The sequence below is a fragment of the Asterias rubens genome, chromosome 8 (genome assembly GCF_902459465.1).
Source record: "Asterias rubens chromosome 8, eAstRub1.3, whole genome shotgun sequence".
Classification (NCBI taxonomy): Eukaryota; Metazoa; Echinodermata; class Asteroidea; order Forcipulatida; family Asteriidae; genus Asterias; species Asterias rubens.
Window position 1 is genome coordinate 409598 of NC_047069.1, and position 26686 is coordinate 436283.

Below are 26686 nucleotides of genomic sequence, written 5' to 3' on the forward strand. Positions count from 1 at the left end.
GCATCCGAATTTTAAGTTTTAGGGCGGCTTCCGGACTTCTTGATAACGAAAATGACAAGTAGGCGGCTGTGCTCCGAAGCTAACTCAACAAGCCTACCTATGGGATTTTTGTGCACAGAAAAAAACACAAGTTACAACTGGTCAATTCGACCCCAAATACTTGCTCAATCTAAACAAGTTTTACACCATTGGATAGATATGATCAAGGGCTTTCTTCTCGTATCAAACTTAGTGTTGTGGGCATTTTCAAAGCGAGGCTAGAGGTCAGGGAGTAGACCCGACACACACCCCAAAATTCGGTGAATTTAATGCATGATTTACACGGCGCGTGGTGATAAATGGGAAAAAATATATTCATTGAAAAAAAAGCCCGGACTTATAAAAACTGTCAGCTATGCTCTTGAATCATTCCGGAACTAAAAATGCTAGAGAGACGCGGTTTGTACCTGAGTCATCCTTGCATGTCCCTGCATCCGAATTTTAAGTTTTAGGGCGGCTTCCGGACTTCTTGATAACGAAAATGACAAGTAGGCGGCTGTGCTCCGAAGCTAACTCAACAAGCCTACCTATGGGATTTTTGTGCACAGAAAAAAACACAAGTTACAACTGGTCAATTCGACCCCAAATACTTGCTCAATCTAAACAAGTTTTACACCATTGGATAGATATGATCAAGGGCTTTCTTCTCGTATCAAACTTAGTGTTGTGGGCATTTTCAAAGCGAGGCTAGAGGTCAGGGAGTAGACCCGACACACACCCCAAAATTCGGTGAATTTAATGCATGATTTACACGGCGCGTGGTGATAAATGGGAAAAAATATATTCATTGAAAAAAAAGCCCGGACTTATAAAAACTGTCAGCTATGCTCTTGAATCATTCCGGAACTAAAAATGCTAGAGAGACGCGGTTTGTACCTGAGTCATCCTTGCATGTCCCTGCATCCGAATTTTAAGTTTTAGGGCGGCTTCCGGACTTCTTGATAACGAAAATGACAAGTAGGCGGCTGTGCTCCGAAGCTAACTCAACAAGCCTACCTATGGGATTTTTGTGCACAGAAAAAAACACAAGTTACAACTGGTCAATTCGACCCCAAATACTTGCTCAATCTAAACAAGTTTTACACCATTGGATAGATATGATCAAGGGCTTTCTTCTCGTATCAAACTTAGTGTTGTGGGCATTTTCAAAGCGAGGCTAGAGGTCAGGGAGTAGACCCGACACACACCCCAAAATTCGGTGAATTTAATGCATGATTTACACGGCGCGTGGTGATAAATGGGAAAAAATATATTCATTGAAAAAAAAGCCCGGACTTATAAAAACTGTCAGCTATGCTCTTGAATCATTCCGGAACTAAAAATGCTAGAGAGACGCGGTTTGTACCTGAGTCATCCTTGCATGTCCCTGCATCCGAATTTTAAGTTTTAGGGCGGCTTCCGGACTTCTTGATAACGAAAATGACAAGTAGGCGGCTGTGCTCCGAAGCTAACTCAACAAGCCTACCTATGGGATTTTTGTGCACAGAAAAAAACACAAGTTACAACTGGTCAATTCGACCCCAAATACTTGCTCAATCTAAACAAGTTTTACACCATTGGATAGATATGATCAAGGGCTTTCTTCTCGTATCAAACTTAGTGTTGTGGGCATTTTCAAAGCGAGGCTAGAGGTCAGGGAGTAGACCCGACACACACCCCAAAATTCGGTGAATTTAATGCATGATTTACACGGCGCGTGGTGATAAATGGGAAAAAATATATTCATTGAAAAAAAAGCCCGGACTTATAAAAACTGTCAGCTATGCTCTTGAATCATTCCGGAACTAAAAATGCTAGAGAGACGCGGTTTGTACCTGAGTCATCCTTGCATGTCCCTGCATCCGAATTTTAAGTTTTAGGGCGGCTTCCGGACTTCTTGATAACGAAAATGACAAGTAGGCGGCTGTGCTCCGAAGCTAACTCAACAAGCCTACCTATGGGATTTTTGTGCACAGAAAAAAACACAAGTTACAACTGGTCAATTCGACCCCAAATACTTGCTCAATCTAAACAAGTTTTACACCATTGGATAGATATGATCAAGGGCTTTCTTCTCGTATCAAACTTAGTGTTGTGGGCATTTTCAAAGCGAGGCTAGAGGTCAGGGAGTAGACCCGACACACACCCCAAAATTCGGTGAATTTAATGCATGATTTACACGGCGCGTGGTGATAAATGGGAAAAAATATATTCATTGAAAAAAAAGCCCGGACTTATAAAAACTGTCAGCTATGCTCTTGAATCATTCCGGAACTAAAAATGCTAGAGAGACGCGGTTTGTACCTGAGTCATCCTTGCATGTCCCTGCATCCGAATTTTAAGTTTTAGGGCGGCTTCCGGACTTCTTGATAACGAAAATGACAAGTAGGCGGCTGTGCTCCGAAGCTAACTCAACAAGCCTACCTATGGGATTTTTGTGCACAGAAAAAAACACAAGTTACAACTGGTCAATTCGACCCCAAATACTTGCTCAATCTAAACAAGTTTTACACCATTGGATAGATATGATCAAGGGCTTTCTTCTCGTATCAAACTTAGTGTTGTGGGCATTTTCAAAGCGAGGCTAGAGGTCAGGGAGTAGACCCGACACACACCCCAAAATTCGGTGAATTTAATGCATGATTTACACGGCGCGTGGTGATAAATGGGAAAAAATATATTCATTGAAAAAAAAGCCCGGACTTATAAAAACTGTCAGCTATGCTCTTGAATCATTCCGGAACTAAAAATGCTAGAGAGACGCGGTTTGTACCTGAGTCATCCTTGCATGTCCCTGCATCCGAATTTTAAGTTTTAGGGCGGCTTCCGGACTTCTTGATAACGAAAATGACAAGTAGGCGGCTGTGCTCCGAAGCTAACTCAACAAGCCTACCTATGGGATTTTTGTGCACAGAAAAAAACACAAGTTACAACTGGTCAATTCGACCCCAAATACTTGCTCAATCTAAACAAGTTTTACACCATTGGATAGATATGATCAAGGGCTTTCTTCTCGTATCAAACTTAGTGTTGTGGGCATTTTCAAAGCGAGGCTAGAGGTCAGAGAGTAGACCCGACACACACCCCAAAATTCGGTGAATTTAATGCATGATTTACACGGCGCGTGGTGATAAATGGGAAAAAATATATTCATTGAAAAAAAAGCCCGGACTTATAAAAACTGTCAGCTATGCTCTTGAATCATTCCGGAACTAAAAATGCTAGAGAGACGCGGTTTGTACCTGAGTCATCCTTGCATGTCCCTGCATCCGAATTTCTAAGTTTTAGGGCGGCTTCCGGACTTCTTGATAACGAAAATGACAAGTAGGCGGCTGTGCTCCGAAGCTAACTCAACAAGCCTACCTATGGGATTTTTGTGCACAGAAAAAAACACAAGTTACAACTGGTCAATTCGACCCCAAATACTTGCTCAATCTAAACAAGTTTTACACCATTGGATAGATATGATCAAGGGCTTTCTTCTCGTATCAAACTTAGTGTTGTGGGCATTTTCAAAGCGAGGCTAGAGGTCAGGGAGTAGACCCGACACACACCCCAAAATTCGGTGAATTTAATGCATGATTTACACGGCGCGTGGTGATAAATGGGAAAAAATATATTCATTGAAAAAAAAGCCCGGACTTATAAAAACTGTCAGCTATGCTCTTGAATCATTCCGGAACTAAAAATGCTAGAGAGACGCGGTTTGTACCTGAGTCATCCTTGCATGTCCCTGCATCCGAATTTTAAGTTTTAGGGCGGCTTCCGGACTTCTTGATAACGAAAATGACAAGTAGGCGGCTGTGCTCCGAAGCTAACTCAACAAGCCTACCTATGGGATTTTTGTGCACAGAAAAAAACACAAGTTACAACTGGTCAATTCGACCCCAAATACTTGCTCAATCTAAACAAGTTTTACACCATTGGATAGATATGATCAAGGGCTTTCTTCTCGTATCAAACTTAGTGTTGTGGGCATTTTCAAAGCGAGGCTAGAGGTCAGGGAGTAGACCCGACACACACCCCAAAATTCGGTGAATTTAATGCATGATTTACACGGCGCGTGGTGATAAATGGGAAAAAATATATTCATTGAAAAAAAAGCCCGGACTTATAAAAACTGTCAGCTATGCTCTTGAATCATTCCGGAACTAAAAATGCTAGAGAGACGCGGTTTGTACCTGAGTCATCCTTGCATGTCCCTGCATCCGAATTTTAAGTTTTAGGGCGGCTTCCGGACTTCTTGATAACGAAAATGACAAGTAGGCGGCTGTGCTCCGAAGCTAACTCAACAAGCCTACCTATGGGATTTTTGTGCACAGAAAAAAACACAAGTTACAACTGGTCAATTCGACCCCAAATACTTGCTCAATCTAAACAAGTTTTACACCATTGGATAGATATGATCAAGGGCTTTCTTCTCGTATCAAACTTAGTGTTGTGGGCATTTTCAAAGCGAGGCTAGAGGTCAGGGAGTAGACCCGACACACACCCCAAAATTCGGTGAATTTAATGCATGATTTACACGGCGCGTGGTGATAAATGGGAAAAAATATATTCATTGAAAAAAAAGCCCGGACTTATAAAAACTGTCAGCTATGCTCTTGAATCATTCCGGAACTAAAAATGCTAGAGAGACGCGGTTTGTACCTGAGTCATCCTTGCATGTCCCTGCATCCGAATTTTAAGTTTTAGGGCGGCTTCCGGACTTCTTGATAACGAAAATGACAAGTAGGCGGCTGTGCTCCGAAGCTAACTCAACAAGCCTACCTATGGGATTTTTGTGCACAGAAAAAAACACAAGTTACAACTGGTCAATTCGACCCCAAATACTTGCTCAATCTAAACAAGTTTTACACCATTGGATAGATATGATCAAGGGCTTTCTTCTCGTATCAAACTTAGTGTTGTGGGCATTTTCAAAGCGAGGCTAGAGGTCAGGGAGTAGACCCGACACACACCCCAAAATTCGGTGAATTTAATGCATGATTTACACGGCGCGTGGTGATAAATGGGAAAAAATATATTCATTGAAAAAAAAGCCCGGACTTATAAAAACTGTCAGCTATGCTCTTGAATCATTCCGGAACTAAAAATGCTAGAGAGACGCGGTTTGTACCTGAGTCATCCTTGCATGTCCCTGCATCCGAATTTCTAAGTTTTAGGGCGGCTTCCGGACTTCTTGATAACGAAAATGACAAGTAGGCGGCTGTGCTCCGAAGCTAACTCAACAAGCCTACCTATGGGATTTTTGTGCACAGAAAAAAACACAAGTTACAACTGGTCAATTCGACCCCAAATACTTGCTCAATCTAAACAAGTTTTACACCATTGGATAGATATGATCAAGGGCTTTCTTCTCGTATCAAACTTAGTGTTGTGGGCATTTTCAAAGCGAGGCTAGAGGTCAGGGAGTAGACCCGACACACACCCCAAAATTCGGTGAATTTAATGCATGATTTACACGGCGCGTGGTGATAAATGGGAAAAAATATATTCATTGAAAAAAAAGCCCGGACTTATAAAAACTGTCAGCTATGCTCTTGAATCATTCCGGAACTAAAAATGCTAGAGAGACGCGGTTTGTACCTGAGTCATCCTTGCATGTCCCTGCATCCGAATTTTAAGTTTTAGGGCGGCTTCCGGACTTCTTGATAACGAAAATGACAAGTAGGCGGCTGTGCTCCGAAGCTAACTCAACAAGCCTACCTATGGGATTTTTGTGCACAGAAAAAAACACAAGTTACAACTGGTCAATTCGACCCCAAATACTTGCTCAATCTAAACAAGTTTTACACCATTGGATAGATATGATCAAGGGCTTTCTTCTCGTATCAAACTTAGTGTTGTGGGCATTTTCAAAGCGAGGCTAGAGGTCAGGGAGTAGACCCGACACACACCCCAAAATTCGGTGAATTTAATGCATGATTTACACGGCGCGTGGTGATAAATGGGAAAAAATATATTCATTGAAAAAAAAGCCCGGACTTATAAAAACTGTCAGCTATGCTCTTGAATCATTCCGGAACTAAAAATGCTAGAGAGACGCGGTTTGTACCTGAGTCATCCTTGCATGTCCCTGCATCCGAATTTTAAGTTTTAGGGCGGCTTCCGGACTTCTTGATAACGAAAATGACAAGTAGGCGGCTGTGCTCCGAAGCTAACTCAACAAGCCTACCTATGGGATTTTTGTGCACAGAAAAAAACACAAGTTACAACTGGTCAATTCGACCCCAAATACTTGCTCAATCTAAACAAGTTTTACACCATTGGATAGATATGATCAAGGGCTTTCTTCTCGTATCAAACTTAGTGTTGTGGGCATTTTCAAAGCGAGGCTAGAGGTCAGGGAGTAGACCCGACACACACCCCAAAATTCGGTGAATTTAATGCATGATTTACACGGCGCGTGGTGATAAATGGGAAAAAATATATTCATTGAAAAAAAAGCCCGGACTTATAAAAACTGTCAGCTATGCTCTTGAATCATTCCGGAACTAAAAATGCTAGAGAGACGCGGTTTGTACCTGAGTCATCCTTGCATGTCCCTGCATCCGAATTTTAAGTTTTAGGGCGGCTTCCGGACTTCTTGATAACGAAAATGACAAGTAGGCGGCTGTGCTCCGAAGCTAACTCAACAAGCCTACCTATGGGATTTTTGTGCACAGAAAAAAACACAAGTTACAACTGGTCAATTCGACCCCAAATACTTGCTCAATCTAAACAAGTTTTACACCATTGGATAGATATGATCAAGGGCTTTCTTCTCGTATCAAACTTAGTGTTGTGGGCATTTTCAAAGCGAGGCTAGAGGTCAGGGAGTAGACCCGACACACACCCCAAAATTCGGTGAATTTAATGCATGATTTACACGGCGCGTGGTGATAAATGGGAAAAAATATATTCATTGAAAAAAAAGCCCGGACTTATAAAAACTGTCAGCTATGCTCTTGAATCATTCCGGAACTAAAAATGCTAGAGAGACGCGGTTTGTACCTGAGTCATCCTTGCATGTCCCTGCATCCGAATTTTAAGTTTTAGGGCGGCTTCCGGACTTCTTGATAACGAAAATGACAAGTAGGCGGCTGTGCTCCGAAGCTAACTCAACAAGCCTACCTATGGGATTTTTGTGCACAGAAAAAAACACAAGTTACAACTGGTCAATTCGACCCCAAATACTTGCTCAATCTAAACAAGTTTTACACCATTGGATAGATATGATCAAGGGCTTTCTTCTCGTATCAAACTTAGTGTTGTGGGCATTTTCAAAGCGAGGCTAGAGGTCAGGGAGTAGACCCGACACACACCCCAAAATTCGGTGAATTTAATGCATGATTTACACGGCGCGTGGTGATAAATGGGAAAAAATATATTCATTGAAAAAAAAGCCCGGACTTATAAAAACTGTCAGCTATGCTCTTGAATCATTCCGGAACTAAAAATGCTAGAGAGACGCGGTTTGTACCTGAGTCATCCTTGCATGTCCCTGCATCCGAATTTTAAGTTTTAGGGCGGCTTCCGGACTTCTTGATAACGAAAATGACAAGTAGGCGGCTGTGCTCCGAAGCTAACTCAACAAGCCTACCTATGGGATTTTTGTGCACAGAAAAAAACACAAGTTACAACTGGTCAATTCGACCCCAAATACTTGCTCAATCTAAACAAGTTTTACACCATTGGATAGATATGATCAAGGGCTTTCTTCTCGTATCAAACTTAGTGTTGTGGGCATTTTCAAAGCGAGGCTAGAGGTCAGGGAGTAGACCCGACACACACCCCAAAATTCGGTGAATTTAATGCATGATTTACACGGCGCGTGGTGATAAATGGGAAAAAATATATTCATTGAAAAAAAAGCCCGGACTTATAAAAACTGTCAGCTATGCTCTTGAATCATTCCGGAACTAAAAATGCTAGAGAGACGCGGTTTGTACCTGAGTCATCCTTGCATGTCCCTGCATCCGAATTTTAAGTTTTAGGGCGGCTTCCGGACTTCTTGATAACGAAAATGACAAGTAGGCGGCTGTGCTCCGAAGCTAACTCAACAAGCCTACCTATGGGATTTTTGTGCACAGAAAAAAACACAAGTTACAACTGGTCAATTCGACCCCAAATACTTGCTCAATCTAAACAAGTTTTACACCATTGGATAGATATGATCAAGGGCTTTCTTCTCGTATCAAACTTAGTGTTGTGGGCATTTTCAAAGCGAGGCTAGAGGTCAGGGAGTAGACCCGACACACACCCCAAAATTCGGTGAATTTAATGCATGATTTACACGGCGCGTGGTGATAAATGGGAAAAAATATATTCATTGAAAAAAAAGCCCGGACTTATAAAAACTGTCAGCTATGCTCTTGAATCATTCCGGAACTAAAAATGCTAGAGAGACGCGGTTTGTACCTGAGTCATCCTTGCATGTCCCTGCATCCGAATTTTAAGTTTTAGGGCGGCTTCCGGACTTCTTGATAACGAAAATGACAAGTAGGCGGCTGTGCTCCGAAGCTAACTCAACAAGCCTACCTATGGGATTTTTGTGCACAGAAAAAAACACAAGTTACAACTGGTCAATTCGACCCCAAATACTTGCTCAATCTAAACAAGTTTTACACCATTGGATAGATATGATCAAGGGCTTTCTTCTCGTATCAAACTTAGTGTTGTGGGCATTTTCAAAGCGAGGCTAGAGGTCAGGGAGTAGACCCGACACACACCCCAAAATTCGGTGAATTTAATGCATGATTTACACGGCGCGTGGTGATAAATGGGAAAAAATATATTCATTGAAAAAAAAGCCCGGACTTATAAAAACTGTCAGCTATGCTCTTGAATCATTCCGGAACTAAAAATGCTAGAGAGACGCGGTTTGTACCTGAGTCATCCTTGCATGTCCCTGCATCCGAATTTTAAGTTTTAGGGCGGCTTCCGGACTTCTTGATAACGAAAATGACAAGTAGGCGGCTGTGCTCCGAAGCTAACTCAACAAGCCTACCTATGGGATTTTTGTGCACAGAAAAAAACACAAGTTACAACTGGTCAATTCGACCCCAAATACTTGCTCAATCTAAACAAGTTTTACACCATTGGATAGATATGATCAAGGGCTTTCTTCTCGTATCAAACTTAGTGTTGTGGGCATTTTCAAAGCGAGGCTAGAGGTCAGGGAGTAGACCCGACACACACCCCAAAATTCGGTGAATTTAATGCATGATTTACACGGCGCGTGGTGATAAATGGGAAAAAATATATTCATTGAAAAAAAAGCCCGGACTTATAAAAACTGTCAGCTATGCTCTTGAATCATTCCGGAACTAAAAATGCTAGAGAGACGCGGTTTGTACCTGAGTCATCCTTGCATGTCCCTGCATCCGAATTTTAAGTTTTAGGGCGGCTTCCGGACTTCTTGATAACGAAAATGACAAGTAGGCGGCTGTGCTCCGAAGCTAACTCAACAAGCCTACCTATGGGATTTTTGTGCACAGAAAAAAACACAAGTTACAACTGGTCAATTCGACCCCAAATACTTGCTCAATCTAAACAAGTTTTACACCATTGGATAGATATGATCAAGGGCTTTCTTCTCGTATCAAACTTAGTGTTGTGGGCATTTTCAAAGCGAGGCTAGAGGTCAGGGAGTAGACCCGACACACACCCCAAAATTCGGTGAATTTAATGCATGATTTACACGGCGCGTGGTGATAAATGGGAAAAAATATATTCATTGAAAAAAAAGCCCGGACTTATAAAAACTGTCAGCTATGCTCTTGAATCATTCCGGAACTAAAAATGCTAGAGAGACGCGGTTTGTACCTGAGTCATCCTTGCATGTCCCTGCATCCGAATTTTAAGTTTTAGGGCGGCTTCCGGACTTCTTGATAACGAAAATGACAAGTAGGCGGCTGTGCTCCGAAGCTAACTCAACAAGCCTACCTATGGGATTTTTGTGCACAGAAAAAAACACAAGTTACAACTGGTCAATTCGACCCCAAATACTTGCTCAATCTAAACAAGTTTTACACCATTGGATAGATATGATCAAGGGCTTTCTTCTCGTATCAAACTTAGTGTTGTGGGCATTTTCAAAGCGAGGCTAGAGGTCAGGGAGTAGACCCGACACACACCCCAAAATTCGGTGAATTTAATGCATGATTTACACGGCGCGTGGTGATAAATGGGAAAAAATATATTCATTGAAAAAAAAGCCCGGACTTATAAAAACTGTCAGCTATGCTCTTGAATCATTCCGGAACTAAAAATGCTAGAGAGACGCGGTTTGTACCTGAGTCATCCTTGCATGTCCCTGCATCCGAATTTTAAGTTTTAGGGCGGCTTCCGGACTTCTTGATAACGAAAATGACAAGTAGGCGGCTGTGCTCCGAAGCTAACTCAACAAGCCTACCTATGGGATTTTTGTGCACAGAAAAAAACACAAGTTACAACTGGTCAATTCGACCCCAAATACTTGCTCAATCTAAACAAGTTTTACACCATTGGATAGATATGATCAAGGGCTTTCTTCTCGTATCAAACTTAGTGTTGTGGGCATTTTCAAAGCGAGGCTAGAGGTCAGGGAGTAGACCCGACACACACCCCAAAATTCGGTGAATTTAATGCATGATTTACACGGCGCGTGGTGATAAATGGGAAAAAATATATTCATTGAAAAAAAAGCCCGGACTTATAAAAACTGTCAGCTATGCTCTTGAATCATTCCGGAACTAAAAATGCTAGAGAGACGCGGTTTGTACCTGAGTCATCCTTGCATGTCCCTGCATCCGAATTTTAAGTTTTAGGGCGGCTTCCGGACTTCTTGATAACGAAAATGACAAGTAGGCGGCTGTGCTCCGAAGCTAACTCAACAAGCCTACCTATGGGATTTTTGTGCACAGAAAAAAACACAAGTTACAACTGGTCAATTCGACCCCAAATACTTGCTCAATCTAAACAAGTTTTACACCATTGGATAGATATGATCAAGGGCTTTCTTCTCGTATCAAACTTAGTGTTGTGGGCATTTTCAAAGCGAGGCTAGAGGTCAGAGAGTAGACCCGACACACACCCCAAAATTCGGTGAATTTAATGCATGATTTACACGGCGCGTGGTGATAAATGGGAAAAAATATATTCATTGAAAAAAAAAGCCCGGACTTATAAAAACTGTCAGCTATGCTCTTGAATCATTCCGGAACTAAAAATGCTAGAGAGACGCGGTTTGTACCTGAGTCATCCTTGCATGTCCCTGCATCCGAATTTCTAAGTTTTAGGGCGGCTTCCGGACTTCTTGATAACGAAAATGACAAGTAGGCGGCTGTGCTCCGAAGCTAACTCAACAAGCCTACCTATGGGATTTTTGTGCACAGAAAAAAACACAAGTTACAACTGGTCAATTCGACCCCAAATACTTGCTCAATCTAAACAAGTTTTACACCATTGGATAGATATGATCAAGGGCTTTCTTCTCGTATCAAACTTAGTGTTGTGGGCATTTTCAAAGCGAGGCTAGAGGTCAGGGAGTAGACCCGACACACACCCCAAAATTCGGGGAATTTAATGCATGATTTACACGGCGCGTGGTGATAAATGGGAAAAAATATATTCATTGAAAAAAAAGCCCGGACTTATAAAAACTGTCAGCTATGCTCTTGAATCATTCCGGAACTAAAAATGCTAGAGAGACGCGGTTTGTACCTGAGTCATCCTTGCATGTCCCTATATCCGGATTTTTAAGTTTTAGGGCGGCTTCCGGACTTCTTGATAACGAAAATGACAAGTAGGCGGCTGTGCTCCGAAGCTAACTCAACAAGCCTACCTATGGGATTTTTGTGCACAGAAAAAAACACAAGTTACAACTGGTCAATTCGACCCCAAATACTTGCTCAATCTAAACAAGTTTTACACCATTGGATAGATATGATCAAGGGCTTTCTTCTCGTATCAAACTTAGTGTTGTGGGCATTTTCAAAGCGAGGCTAGAGGTCAGAGAGTAGACCCGACACACACCCCAAAATTCGGTGAATTTAATGCATGATTTACACGGCGCGTGGTGATAAATGGGAAAAAATATATTCATTGAAAAAAAAGCCCGGACTTATAAAAACTGTCAGCTATGCTCTTGAATCATTCCGGAACTAAAAATGCTAGAGAGACGCGGTTTGTACCTGAGTCATCCTTGCATGTCCCTGCATCCGAATTTCTAAGTTTTAGGGCGGCTTCCGGACTTCTTGATAACGAAAATGACAAGTAGGCGGCTGTGCTCCGAAGCTAACTCAACAAGCCTACCTATGGGATTTTTGTGCACAGAAAAAAACACAAGTTACAACTGGTCAATTCGACCCCAAATACTTGCTCAATCTAAACAAGTTTTACACCATTGGATAGATATGATCAAGGGCTTTCTTCTCGTATCAAACTTAGTGTTGTGGGCATTTTCAAAGCGAGGCTAGAGGTCAGGGAGTAGACCCGACACACACCCCAAAATTCGGTGAATTTAATGCATGATTTACACGGCGCGTGGTGATAAATGGGAAAAAATATATTCATTGAAAAAAAGCCCGAACTTATAAAAACTGAAAATGACAAGTACGCAGAGTTCTTGATACCGAAAATGACAAGTACGCAGCTGTGCTCAGTAACAAACTCAACAAGCCTTCCTACGGGATTTTTGTGCACAGAGAATATTAATACGTCGACGGATAAACTTGACCCCAAATCATTGCTCAATCTAATCAAGTTTAGTACCGTTAGAATGACATTTTCAAGGGCTTTCATCTCGTACTAAACTTAGTGATATGGTGATTTGCAAAGCGAGGCTAGATGCCAGGGAGTGGAACCGACACACCCCCAAATTTTAGGGCTTTTAATGCATGATACACACGGCACATGGTGAACATTGGAGAAAAACAACTTATTCATTGAAAAAAAAGCCCGGACTTATAAAAACCTTCAGCTATACTCTTGATTCATTCTGGAACTAAAAATGCTAGGAAGACGGAATTTGTACCTGAATCATCCTGGCATTTCCCTGCATACGAATTTCTAAGTTTTAGGGCGGCTTCCGGACTTCTTGATAACGAAAATGACAAGTAGGCGGCTGTGCTCCGAAGCTAACTCAACAAGCCTACCTATGGGATTTTTGTGCACAGAAAAAAAACACAAGTTACAACTGGTCAATTCGACCCCAAATACTTGCTCAATCTAAACAAGTTTTACACCATTGGATAGATATGATCAAGGGCTTTCTTCTCGTATCAAACTTAGTGTTGTGGGCATTTTCAAAGCGAGGCTAGAGGTCAGGGAGTAGACCCGACACACACCCCAAAATTCGGTGAATTTAATGCATGATTTACACGGCGCGTGGTGATAAATGGGAAAAAATATATTCATTGAAAAAAAAGCCCGGACTTATAAAAACTGTCAGCTATGCTCTTGAATCATTCCGGAACTAAAAATGCTAGAGAGACGCGGTTTTGTACCTGAGTCATCCTTGCATGTCCCTGCATCCGAATTTTCTAAGTTTTAGGGCGGCTTCCGGACTTCTTGATAACGAAAATGACAAGTAGGCGGCTGTGCTCCGAAGCTAACTCAACAAGCCTACCTATGGGATTTTTGTGCACAGAAAAAAACACAAGTTACAACTGGTCAATTCGACCCCAAATACTTGCTCAATCTAAACAAGTTTTACACCATTGGATAGATATGATCAAGGGCTTTCTTCTCGTATCAAACTTAGTGTTGTGGGCATTTTCAAAGCGAGGCTAGAGGTCAGGGAGTAGACCCGACACACACCCCAAAATTCGGTGAATTTAATGCATGATTTACACGGCGCGTGGTGATAAATGGGAAAAAATATATTCATTGAAAAAAAAGCCCGGACTTATAAAAACTGTCAGCTATGCTCTTGAATCATTCCGGAACTAAAAATGCTAGAGAGACGCGGTTTGTACCTGAGTCATCCTTGCATGTCCCTGCATCCGAATTTTGAAGTTTTAGGGCGGCTTCCGGACTTCTTGATAACGAAAATGACAAGTAGGCGGCTGTGCTCCGAAACGATCTCAACTAGCATCCCTACGGGATTTTTGTGCACAGAGAAAATCAAAAGTTCGACGGATAAATTTGACGCCAAATCGACCAATCAAACTTCACAGTTTGTTACCGAGGTATAACAACATAACTTGAAGGTGCCATCAATATTGCAATAATTTTTAGCGGCGTGTAATTATACGCTTGTTATCTTAATTAAACAAATTTAATTAATTGTTACTGTGACCCCCATGACAGGGTTAGGGATAATAATTGTGTACGTTTTGGAACCTCCTTATCATATTCCGACCTAGTGGTAACCGGTTCAAGGCATCAAACATGTTTTAAAGGGACGGTCAAAATATTCCAAAATGTTTTACTGCATTTCAATACACATACAGTCTTAAGTAATACAATTTAATTAAACATTACTGGAACCCCCATTACTGGGATATAATTTTAACTTTGTAAAGTTTGAACCTCCCTAAACATACCCTGATAGTTGTAAAATTTGATATAACAATGATATCAATTTTACAACTACCAGGACGTGTGCACACATACACTTGTGGAAATAAAGACGAACGTTAATTTAGAATTAATTGTAAATTATGCATATTTTCCGTGGTTCCTTGTTTGTACATATTTGATACTTTGTTTTGGGTTGTTTCAAGAGACATTTTTGCTTGAAATTTGAGGGGGAAATTATATAACTTGTACTACAGGGCTTATGTATACATAAATTAGTGTAAATATAAAATAGAGGCAAAAATTATAACTTACAATTTTTGCAAACTATTTTCAGGTCAAGCCATTTTTGTGCTTTTATATAGACGGCCCAAACTTAAATCTTCTAGCGCCTCCTTTGCTTATATATACGATTCAATGAAATAGGAATGGAAGACATGTATAAAACTCTTTGTCTGTGCTGTAATTCCGTACACAGTATTTAGGAACACGAAAATGCAGGGCCGCCAGGTCTATAGGAATGGCGCCCAGTCACGGCATTATGTCCTCACACCAAACAAAACTCAATCTTCATGCTCCTTCGCTTTGCGTATAGGCATGAAAAAAAAGGTTTTGCTCTATCGGGCGACATAAAAATTACACTGACACATCAGTCTGATTCCAAAGAATTGGTGTAGCAGCCGCCTTGACCACTTAAGCATTGACAAAGAATATCGGTTAAAAAGGTTTTGTTTCATTACCTCAAAAAGGATCACGGTTTGCAGAAAGTGTCTTGTAGCCATCTTGGTATATATGGTCTTTCTTATGGCTCGATTTCTTTCTTGGATGCCTTCTCTGATGCTAAAACTCTCTGTCTGTCCTCTGAGGAAATGCTGGTTTTCTCCCCACTCTCCAGATGTTGGATGGTTATTCAACCAGATTTACTTGTGTCAGTTTTCCCAACCGAATTTCCAACTGTCCGCAGAAAGAGAACGTTGCTATTTTCCTTTTTTTGTAAGCTGTTGTGCCTCTCCCGCTCGAAGCTCTTTGAATCTTACATCATTCTCGTTTGTTGTTGCGTTTGTGATCGACTGTAACTTTCGGTCGAAATAATGCTGACAATATTAATATGTAGAATGGCAAGTCGACTCATCTGTATTATACATCGTTTCTCGATAGTACTGATTTACTAATGTATAAGGTATTGAGGTGTATCCTCTGGCGTATATCGGCCTGACCTAATTCTTCTAGCGCCGCTTGTATACATGTACATGGTTATGCTTCATTGAACTAGGAATGTCAACTATTTCCTTGACTTGTTATTGGAATCAATGGACGCTGATGTTGTGGTACCCGCAGATTCTCTGTGTAACAACGGGACAAACTTTAAGATGTCACACAGCTTTAATGATAGGTTGGCAAGGCACCAATTCGTTTTGAGATTAACCACGGTGGAAGGATAATATAATAAATCTGAGTAATGAGTACTGAGTGCTAACACACATCGGTGTATAGGCCTATGGGTAAAAACCAAAATATTAGTATTCTTTATCCCCGATGCAAATTAAACATAATAAATCGTTTGCAGTACCCGCTGCTAAAACATGGGATTCGAATTGACTCTATACAGCATAGCCATCGGGCAATGTGGTCTAGTTGGTATGACACTGTTCTAGAATTGCAAAGGTCGTGGGTTCGAATCTCACCCGAGTAACATGCCTCATTTTTTTTTCACAAAACTCGGTAAGTACCGAGTTTACAAGGAATTGTTACACATCTGAGCATAGAGCAAGGAACAGAAGGAGTTACAACTCCAGTCTTAATCCCCGAAGCTAAAATTAAACCGATTAGTGCTGCATCCACCTCCAGTGGAAACACTATGGATGTGAACCGCAGCGCCTGTAAAAGGCTGTACACATTCCAACCGCAGCGAGCTCTTTGTACCCAATGTGTGTTACCGCCTTTCGCTGCACGTCGTTTTCCATTCATAATTATTGGAGTGGTAAAGTAGCAACACACAAGTTCAACGCGTGCGCAGTAAACAATGTCACCTACGTTACATGCGCACAGTGCTACATTATAAACTGTACACTTTGAGCTTTTGACTGAATTTTGAAGCAAACATTTTTGCCTTTCCTGTGATGAATTATGACATTTGTTAGGTTTGGCTAATCGGGAAAATTATGAAATATGTGGTATTGATTGTTTTATCATGAAAAGAATGTCGGTGGTATCCTGCCGTTGAAAACAAATTGAGATTGTTTGCAAACGCTTTTCCTAGCGGGGGATATGCATTTGAACGGTAGACACAATTAGACACAAACTGAAAAAGGGAATATAAAAGTATTTTTTTTCTTTTTTCGTCTTTTCTTTTATACAATTTCGCGTAGGATGTTTTTGGTTAAGAAGATTGAGAGAGCCGTAATTATTCAACTGATTTTGTGTTTGTTTAATAAGAATACTACAAAGAGGTAATTCCTATTGCACTTTTGTTTGCTAAAATCATTGAAATGTCGTTATTCATAGCTAAAATAATCCTTGCCGTATTTCGTTGGTTGAGAAGGACGCTTGAACGCAATGCAATCTGTGTATTTTCTTTGGCGTAACTGGGTAGCTAGTTCTTTATACTTCGCTCGTTAGGAAATGCGCCCACAGATGTTTCTGCCGATTAGCACTGGTCGTTATACGCCCGCGGTAACACACATGGAACCTTTGAAGACGACTAGTTGTAACTCCTTCTGTTCCTTGCTCTATGATCTGAGTATATGGGTAAAAAAAACTCATGTCTCATCCGATTTTGGTGGATCTGGAACCTGAGATCCGATCTGGGCCAAATCGCATAGCAAATCTTTAGGAGAAAACAAAGCTTGAAACATTTCTTTTCTCAGCAAAGTCGGTCACTAGCCACAACATGCAAACTTAATGTAACCTTTGCAAATAATTTGTTTTTGCTAAGCAATACTTTTATGTGATTACATTTGTGTAGTGCCTGCATGCTTCGTGAAATAGGGACCAGTATATTAGATGCTTAACGGCATATATTTTTTTCTTACTGTGCGATTTCCATTTCAACGCAAAGGCAATCCCTAGGGCCCTACTTCTTGGAATAAACACTTGGCTGCAGGGGCGTCAATCCGCGTTGAAAGATGGGGGGACGCATAACATTTACGGCCTGGGGTCCGGGGTCCGCTTTAGGGCCGGCAATTTTATTTGTTTAGGCCGTAGATGTTCTCTATGGCAATCTAGGGAGTCTGAGGGGTGACGTCCCCCTCCCAGATAGTGGAATTTAATGCACATTTCAAGCTATGGTGCACTTTTTTTGCTATCATGGTCATTGTATTTAAAATTAAAAAACAACTCAATATAGCTTCGTAATATCCGATATTGTTTCTGCATTATATATGCTCAGATGGCGTTTCATCCCTATCATCACCAGCATCGTCTAGGGCGGATAAAGACAAGACATTTAATTGGGTTGGAGGGGGTGGGGTTGGTGGAGGTTGGGGACAAGCCTGTTAAAGATGGGGCCTGCGATAAAGCAGGGCGCTAAGCCCTTTTTACCTTTTGTTACGGCCTGTTGTCCGGGTCCGCCAAAGGTCCAGAAAGTTTTGCATTGTAGATGCTCTGCGTTGCCATCTCAGAGAGCTACTGGCCAACGAAACGGAACAATAAGCCTTCAAAATTTGAGCAGTAGAATTTGGGCCTTTTCGGATTTTGGAAATGCTTGGACTTCCATAATCAATGCAAAAATGGGTATGTGTAGTGGACTGTTTGTTTATACGCCAGGTTTCAAATGACAGACAGAGACAGCACGTCACCGTGAAGTAAAACATACAGTAGCCTATCTACAATAGAACTAAAAAGTACATTTTGGAACCTCCTTAACATATTCCGACCTAGTGGTAACCGGTCCAAGGCATCAAACATGTTTTAAAGGGACAGTCAAAATATTCCAATAATTTTTACTGCATTTCAATACACACAGAGTCTTAAGTATTAAAATTTATTTAAACAATACTGGAACCCACATTACTGGGCTATAATTTAAATTTTGTAAAGTTTGAACCTCCCTAAACATGCCCTGATAGTGGTAAACTTTGATATAACAATGATATCAATTTTACAACTACCAGGACGTGTGCACACATACACTTGTGGAAATAATGACGAAACGGCAATTTAGAATTTGTAGATTATGCATATTTTCCGTGATTCCTTGTTTCTACATAATTATTTGATACTTTAATTTGGGTTGTTTCAAGAGACATTTTGCTTGAAATTTGAGGGGAAAATTATATAACTTTTACTACATAGCTTATGTATAAATAAATTTGTGTAAATAGAAACAAACATTACAACTTACAGTTTATGCAAACTATGCATATTTTCAGGTCAAGCCATTTTTGTGTTTTTATATTGACAGCCCAAACTTAAATCTTCTAGCGCCTCCTTAGCTTATATATACGCCGGGTAACGCTTCAATGAAATAGGAATGGAAGACATGTATAGAACTCTTTGTCTGTGCTGTAATTCCGTACACTGTATTTTTAAGAACACAAAAAATGCAGGGCCGCCAGGTCGATAGGAATGGCGCCCAGTCACGGCATTATGTCCTCCCACCGAACAAAACTCGATGTTCATGCTCCTTCGCTTTGCGTATAGACATTAGGGGAAAAAATACTTGTACTCTATCGGGCGACATAAACATTACACTGACATATCAGTCTGATTTCAAAGCATGGTTGAGCAGTAGCCTTGATCACTTAAACATTGACAAAAAAATATCGGATAAAAAGGTTTTGTTTCATTACCTCAAAAAGGATCACGGTTTGCAGAAAGTGTCTTGTAGCCATCTTGGTATATATGGTCTTTCTTATAGATCGATTTCTTTCTTGGATGCCTTCTCTGATGCTAAAACTCTTTGTCTGTCCTCTGAGGAAATGCTGGTTTTCTCTCCTCTCCTCTATCCAGATGTTGGATGGTTATCCAACCAGATTTACTTGTGTCAGTTTTCCCAACCGAATTTCCAACTGTCCGCAGAAAGAGAACGTTGCTGTTTTCCCTTTTTTGTAAGCCGTTGTGCCTCTCCCGCTCGAAGCTCTTTGAATCTTACATCATTCTCATTTGTTGTTGCGTTTGTGATCGACTGGAACTTTCGGTCGAAATAATGCTGATAATTAATTTGTAGAATGGCAAGTCGGCTCATCTGTATTATATACCGTTTCTCGATAGTACTGATTTACTATAGTCTGGTTCCAAGACCCAAAAATCTCTGACTACGCTCTGTCGAATTTAGGGTCCGGTATCACCCAAAATCACGTGACAAAAGGAGGAATTCCTCCTTTTTCGAAGTTGTCAGAAATGTTCCGATTGTGTTGTCGTCAACATTCGTACAGTATCGTTGATGATCGGTATGGAATCAAGTCAGTCCTGTCGGCCGTAGATCCAGGAGTTTTTATGCCAGCTATTGTTATTTAAAGCCAATGCAGGCGTTGTGCCTAAATAAAGCGTTTGCAAAGCGATGCGACAAGTTCAAAATATATAAACCTGGGAAAACGCTCCGGGATCTGGTAGGTTTGGGTTTTTTTTCTTCAAAAACATTTTCTCAAAGGTGTTTTGACTTGAGTGTTCATTAGACATTGATTGAGGATTAAGAGTCATGATTTTTTGAAAGTGGTAAAAATGGGGCAAATCTGGTGACTAGCTGTCGAAATTATACGTGTTGAACCAGATTGTCATTTGCTGATCAAAATAAGCGTTGGTAACAAATTCGGAAACTTCACAAATTATTCCCCACCTCCTTATACGAAGATCGCTCAATTGAACCGGTTTGTAAATTTCAGCGAATGTTGCGAAGACGGTCATTCGGAGTGATTTTCGTAAAAGCATTGGTTAGCGTTAGTAAAGCGGCGTGCGTAAGCGTTTGCAACGTTCGTAAAGGCATTGGCAAGCGTTGGTAAGCATTCGTAATATATTCGTAAGATATTGGTAAGAACAGGGCCGACCGAGGACGATCGAGCTTGTGAGACCGAGATTCAAAAATACGGTAATACAATGGGTCAAAATCAGAAACTTATACTGTCAAAAGTAGCTCATCGCAACAATTGTTACCAGTCAACCTACAAAACGCCACACGAACATTTTAATGGTATCCTGCTCATAATAAATAAGTAATTCATCAAGGCCACGGACTCGCATAAATGTTTTAAATCTGGAGGTCACTGCGTTTGAATAATTTGATTTGGTTTGATTTTCCTCTTGCTTGAGATGTTTCTTGAGGTTTCAGCGTCTTATAGTGTGAGTGGTCTTTACCGAGGGGTTTGGTGCCAGCCGGTAGAGCACCACGCCCTACAAGGCCAGTCCTTCATGAATATCTCGGGCATCTCTGCCGTCAGATGTTCAGTTCGGTGTCTCAGTCATCATGGATGTTTCTCTTTCAACTACGATCACATCAGTCAAGTATGTCAGATGAACAACGCCAATGCTGAGCATGTCTGTGACAACTTTCAAAGAGTGCTGCATCATTCGTATAACGACGCAACTGCCAAACCAGTAAGTTATCACTACAGGCATTTGCTTATTCATTTGCACTAATTATTCGTATTTTGTGCTTTCTGCTCAACACTCGAGACTTCTGATGGATGATACTCAAGTCACTTCCGTTTTATGGACTTTGAAGAGGTAACTCTGTTTCAGCCCCAGAAGTAGGTGACGACAGTCTCTGGAATAATAGCTGATTGTAGTCTACAAAGTGTGTCTGGCGACTTGCATGACAACAAATTATAATTATAAATAAATAAATAAAAAAGAAAAGTGGGCCCTGGCCTTAATTATTTAAAGGTGATGAGAGAAACGGGTGTTTATTATTAACTATGGCAACGAATATTACGTTAATTTTTAATCGCGCAAAACTTTTCGAGCTTGATACGTGAGAATAACTGAATTATTTTGTTAGTTTATCGGTTAACGGTGAAACTGTATGAAAAAGCCGGAGTATATAAATGGCCGTTCTCAGTAGTTTGATTTTCCTCTTGCTTTAGATGTTTCTTGAGGTCTCAGCGTCTTATAGTGTGAGTGGTCTTTACCGATGGGTCTGGTACCAGCCGGTAGAGCACCACGCCCTACTAGGCCAGTCCTTCATGAATATCTCAGGTATCTCTGCCGTCAGATGTTCAGTTCGGAGTCTCAGCCATCATGGATGTTTTTCTTTCAACTACGATAACATCAATCAACTCTGTCAGATGAACAACGCCATCGGAGAGCAAACCTGCGACAACTTTCAAGGAATGCAGTATGTTTCGTATTACGACGCAACTGCAGAACCAAGGACTTGTCAGGTACTTGCTAATTTCATTACACTTGTACTTATTCATCGTGTTTTTTATATTGTACATAATTCTTTTTTCTCCAAATTTTGACAAAGACTGTAGAGGTATTTTTTGAAATAATACAAATTACAATGGGTGTTTGATATCCAGCTTGCTCTACAGAACAGTCATGTGTCAGACAATGGGAAATGCACTTCTTGGAATGCCAGGGTTGGTGAGTAAATTGTTTTAGGAGGCATAATATTTTCTAATGCATTAAAGAAGTTTGTATTCTGTGGATTTTTGTTTGTATTATTGCGGGTGTCGTGGCCCAGCGGGTCAAAGCATCTGGCTCAAGTTTTGTTGGTTAACCTGTGTGTCCTTGATCAAGACACTTTACAAATAAAAATATGTGTGAGGGCAGAGATGGTTTATGTGAATGATTAGCTCAGAGCGCGGTAACTCGCAGCACCGGCTGTATACTCCCCAGTGAGCTGAGGTGTGAATGAATGAATGAAGCGCTTTTAGACACCATTCGGGTTGTGATAAAGCGCTATATAAAAATTTATTAGTATTAGAAGTATTATTGCAGGCAAGTGTATCTTTCTGTTCCCGATCCAGAGAGACTCGGTCTTGAAGATGGTTCGATCCCCGATGAGAGCCTCTCTGCATCAAGTAACTACAACGGACGTCGAAAGTCAACAGCGGCTGGTGGCCGTCTCAACAAGCTACCGCCTGATGATAATACCATAGGAGCATGGCAACCCAGAATATTGAATACCAACCAGTGGATACAGGTGGATTTAGGCAACCCGACCTACGTCACTGGGGTACTCACACAGGGGCGTACTGGTGGAAACGCCCAGTGGGTGACATGACAAAGTACAAAGTGCAGTTCGAACCACACTTACCGGCATGTCTTTTTGACGTGAAAGACCAACTTGGCCAAACTTAGGTATGCTGATATAGCTTCCCTTGGTTTACAATTTTTTGAAATATAAAAATCTCTCATTACGAAAATGACAATTTATTTACGTTATTTATCCACTTTTTAGATATTCAATGGCAACACCGATATAAACAGCATCGTGGAGAGGCGCTTCTTCAAGCCCGTCTTGGCGGTCAAGATTCGCATCGTACCCGTTGAGTGGTATGGTGTCATCGCGCTTCGTTTTGAACTGCTTGCCAGTGGCTGTAAATAAAGTTGTTTCAATTACATGCAGTAAAAGTCCAACGTTACCTTTGTAAAGCGAAAATATAAAACAAATCTGACGCATACAATAATAACCATTTTGTGATCTTGTGACGTCAGCGTCTTTGCTTAGCAATTAAAATATCACCTTTTGTTACCCTCTTTTGCAAAGTAATACTTCCGTTCGGCTATAATTTTATTAAAAAGCAAATTTAATGACAGATTGATTTTTATGTACGATAAGATAGGTATGATATCAAATTCTTTTTAACTGAGGACTATGCCTAATGTTATAGTCCTAAGTCAGGAATATCTCTGTGAAATCGACCACATGTATTTTCCATACGACTTACAATAATTATGATCCTTTGCATACCTAGCCCATGTGGGTTGGCCCATCCTTCTTCCCAACATAAAATGATACATCGTTGAGTAATTTTAATATCTTTTCCAAAAAATCGGGCAGCTAAAGTCTATGTAGGTTGGCTCATTTTACAGCCCTAAGTTTAAAGACAGTGTACACTATTGGTAATTGTCAAAGAGCAGTCTTCTCACTTTGTGTATCTCAACATATGCATAAAATAACAAACCTGTGAAAATTTGAGCTCGATCGGTCGTCGGAGATGCGAGATAACTATGAAAGAAAAAAACACCCTTGTCACACTAAATTGTGTGCTTTCAGATGCTTGATTTCAAGAACTCAAGTTCTTTAAATCCGAGGTCTCGAAATCTACTTCGTGGAAAATTACTTCTTTCTTGAAAACTACGTCGTCAGAGGGGAGCCGTTTCTCACAATGTTTTAAACTATCAACAGCTCCCCATTAATCGTTACCAAGTAAGGTTTTATGTTAATAATTATTTTGAGTATGTACCAACAGTGTCGACTGCCTTTCAAATTTGGGGAAAATTTGCTACACACAATCATGAGTCGGTGAAATTCAAGAGGCGCAGGCAGGATGGAAGTTTGTGACAAAACGTTATTGCTTTATTTTAGGCGTATTTGCAACGGTCTGCTTCACTTGTCTGCTCTCGCCGAATGCCAGTTAAAAGAATTGCAAGCGAATCTAGAATTAAAAACTTCAAACCAAAAACAATTCGCTAATCCCCCAGCAGCAACTTACTAAAATAACTGTTTTTTATTGTTATGTAAAATTACCCGAGTGGTTAAAAATAACAAAATGCATTTGAGGACACACATGGTAAGACAACTTCAACATAAACATATTTCAACATAAACATAGCGAGGGGCAATTTTCCAGCATTATCATGGTTAAACAAAATCATATAATAATATTATTTCTTTTTTTTTTTTTGCATCTTTGTGAGTGACAACTGTTGTAACGGTTCTATAATGATTTCTAGTAGTATTTGGAAGGGATTTCTCGTGGTGTGGTTCGTATTTGGGGATATTGTTTGTTTAATTTCATTTTTTTATCCTGTTGCGCTTGGTATTTTCATAGAGTGGTATTTTTAACCAGAATCAAAATCATTTAATCAAAATCATCCAGCAAGTGCATCAATTAACCATCTACTGCAGGCTCATTAACTTTACGCGGGAGACTCTACAATCTACCGACAGAGGGCGCGATTCTTATTTAAATACTTAGGCCGTGTCCGAAACGACGACTTCGGCTACAGCTACGTCTAGATCAGCGCGTCTACCAGTGTTGAAGAATGGCAGACACGCGCGATCTAGCCGTAGCTGTAGCCGAAGTCGCCGTTTCGGACACGGCCTTAGTCAGATACCCTAAACCAAATTCAACGCTGAACGTATAGATGAAGTCGAGCTTGATAAATCACGTGTGTCCCATTCAGAAACGCATGCGGTATCAGAATTTCTCAAAAACATGGACGGAGAGGAGTGACTTGCTTCTTCGAGAGAATTTTGCCCGCATTTGGCTCCATTTTACCGTTTCCTGAAAAAGAAACAGTAGTTATGAAGTGCAAGACATGTGCTCACAAAGTAAATGCAAAAAGTAAGTTTGGAATATATATATTTATTGTGGAAACCGGAGCTTGTAAAGTTGTGTGTGATAACCCCCTTGACTTGTGCGTTATTTAAAAAAGGGGTAGGCGGGGTCGGGACGTGGTCAAGGAGGCGGTGGGGGAGGAGGCTGATGCATGATCGCAACACTCAGACTTTGAATATTAAACACATTAATGCAAATTCAGCTCAATGACTTTGAGTCTGATGATGTAAATGACCTGTGACTGATAATTTGTAGTTGACAAAAAATATTGACTATTTTTTTAGGATAACTTTCCGTATGGCGCCACCACTTTTTCACTCATTTTTACAAAAAGGGATATATCAATCAGGTAAATTAGATACTATATTATTTTATTTCGAATGAAAAAGTGGTGGCGCCATACGGAATCTTTTCCGTTTGTATTAATATTATCAGTGATTTTTTTTCTTTGTATATCACTACCAATTAATAGCACAGACAGCATTTTTTGAATGAATGAAAAGTCACTTATTGTCTTCCTTCTCATTACAGCTGCATTACATACATGGTGTGGTCTATCATTCATACCTGCGTCTCAACTCTCACAAGAATGTTGAAGGTCGTCAGGAGGTCGTCGACCAGAAAGACCTAGGACCACTGGTGAGTGAAACACTGGAGTTTTATCTGGATAACTTTCCTTACGGCGCCACCACTTTTTCACTTATTTTTACAAAAAGGGATATCTCAATGAGGTAAATAAGATTCTATATTATTTCATATCGAATGAAAAAGTGGTGGCGCCATACGGAAACTTTTCCTTTTATCTTACATGTCTTAGGAATTGTCCAAATTGTTTAGGTTTTTATCTTGATGTTTACATACAGAAATGTTTGTACATTATTGTTGTTTAGTTGCCCCTGCTAGAACCATCAAAACATTTTGTTTTTATTTTTTCTTGCAGAGGTTTCAACATTTATATTACTCTGAATTTTTAAAATTGGTTTATGAAAAAAAAGATGCACAATAGATGAAATTTATTAGGTGATTTATTGCATATGGTTTCTTTTGAAGAATATAACTCCCAAAATATTTAGGTACACCATTTTGTTTTTCTTCAGAAAAGACACAAAAACGAATCAGTGTAATGGGTTTGCCAGACATGCCAACTAGTACGTTTTTCCCGTATTTCGTACGGGTTTTTGTAAACAATACGGGTATACGGGTTTTGCCAAAAAAATACGGTTTTGAGCATCGCCACCGCAAAAATACAATTTTATCCCAGTTGGCCGTCGTGCCCTTTTTTAACTCAAGTTCAATATTTTTTTATTGACACAAATAAGTTTTCGGCCGACTACTTACTGCCGATAATGATTATCCAGTGAACTCTATTATTCCACGGGGGTATTCCTTATTCAACTTTCACCACAGCGCAACGGAGATTCCCTCGCATCCATCATTGCACGCACGCTAGTAGCACAAACCTGCATTGCATACTACACGCCAGTTTATCTGACGTCCCGATTTCACAGGGAACCCGTCTAACACAATTCATTGAACAACAGAGGGCGCTGTTGTCAAATGCCCTTATACGGTATCGGTCGTTTTGTGAACAGACGAATCGAGTTTGCAAAAAACAATTTTGCCAAAATAAAGACACAAAAGATATAGAGCGCCTGAAGCAAGATTTTTATAAGATAAATTTAAGAACTATGCCCCCAAATACAACAAACGAAACTTTTTGGGATGATTTTATT

The 26686-nt window shown here is 40.5% G+C and overlaps 1 protein-coding gene across 1 annotated transcript in view; it reads right to left on the bottom strand.

Moving 5' to 3' along the window:
- Positions 1-11715, bottom strand: part of LOC117293468 (exosome complex exonuclease RRP44-like) — a 24789-nt gene extending 13074 nt beyond the window's left edge. The window contains exon 1 of the mRNA XM_033775817.1: positions 11707-11715. Within this exon, the coding sequence (XP_033631708.1) occupies positions 11707-11715 (9 nt within the window). The remainder of the gene's footprint in view (positions 1-11706) is intronic.
- Between the last annotated feature and the right edge of the window lie 14971 nt (positions 11716-26686).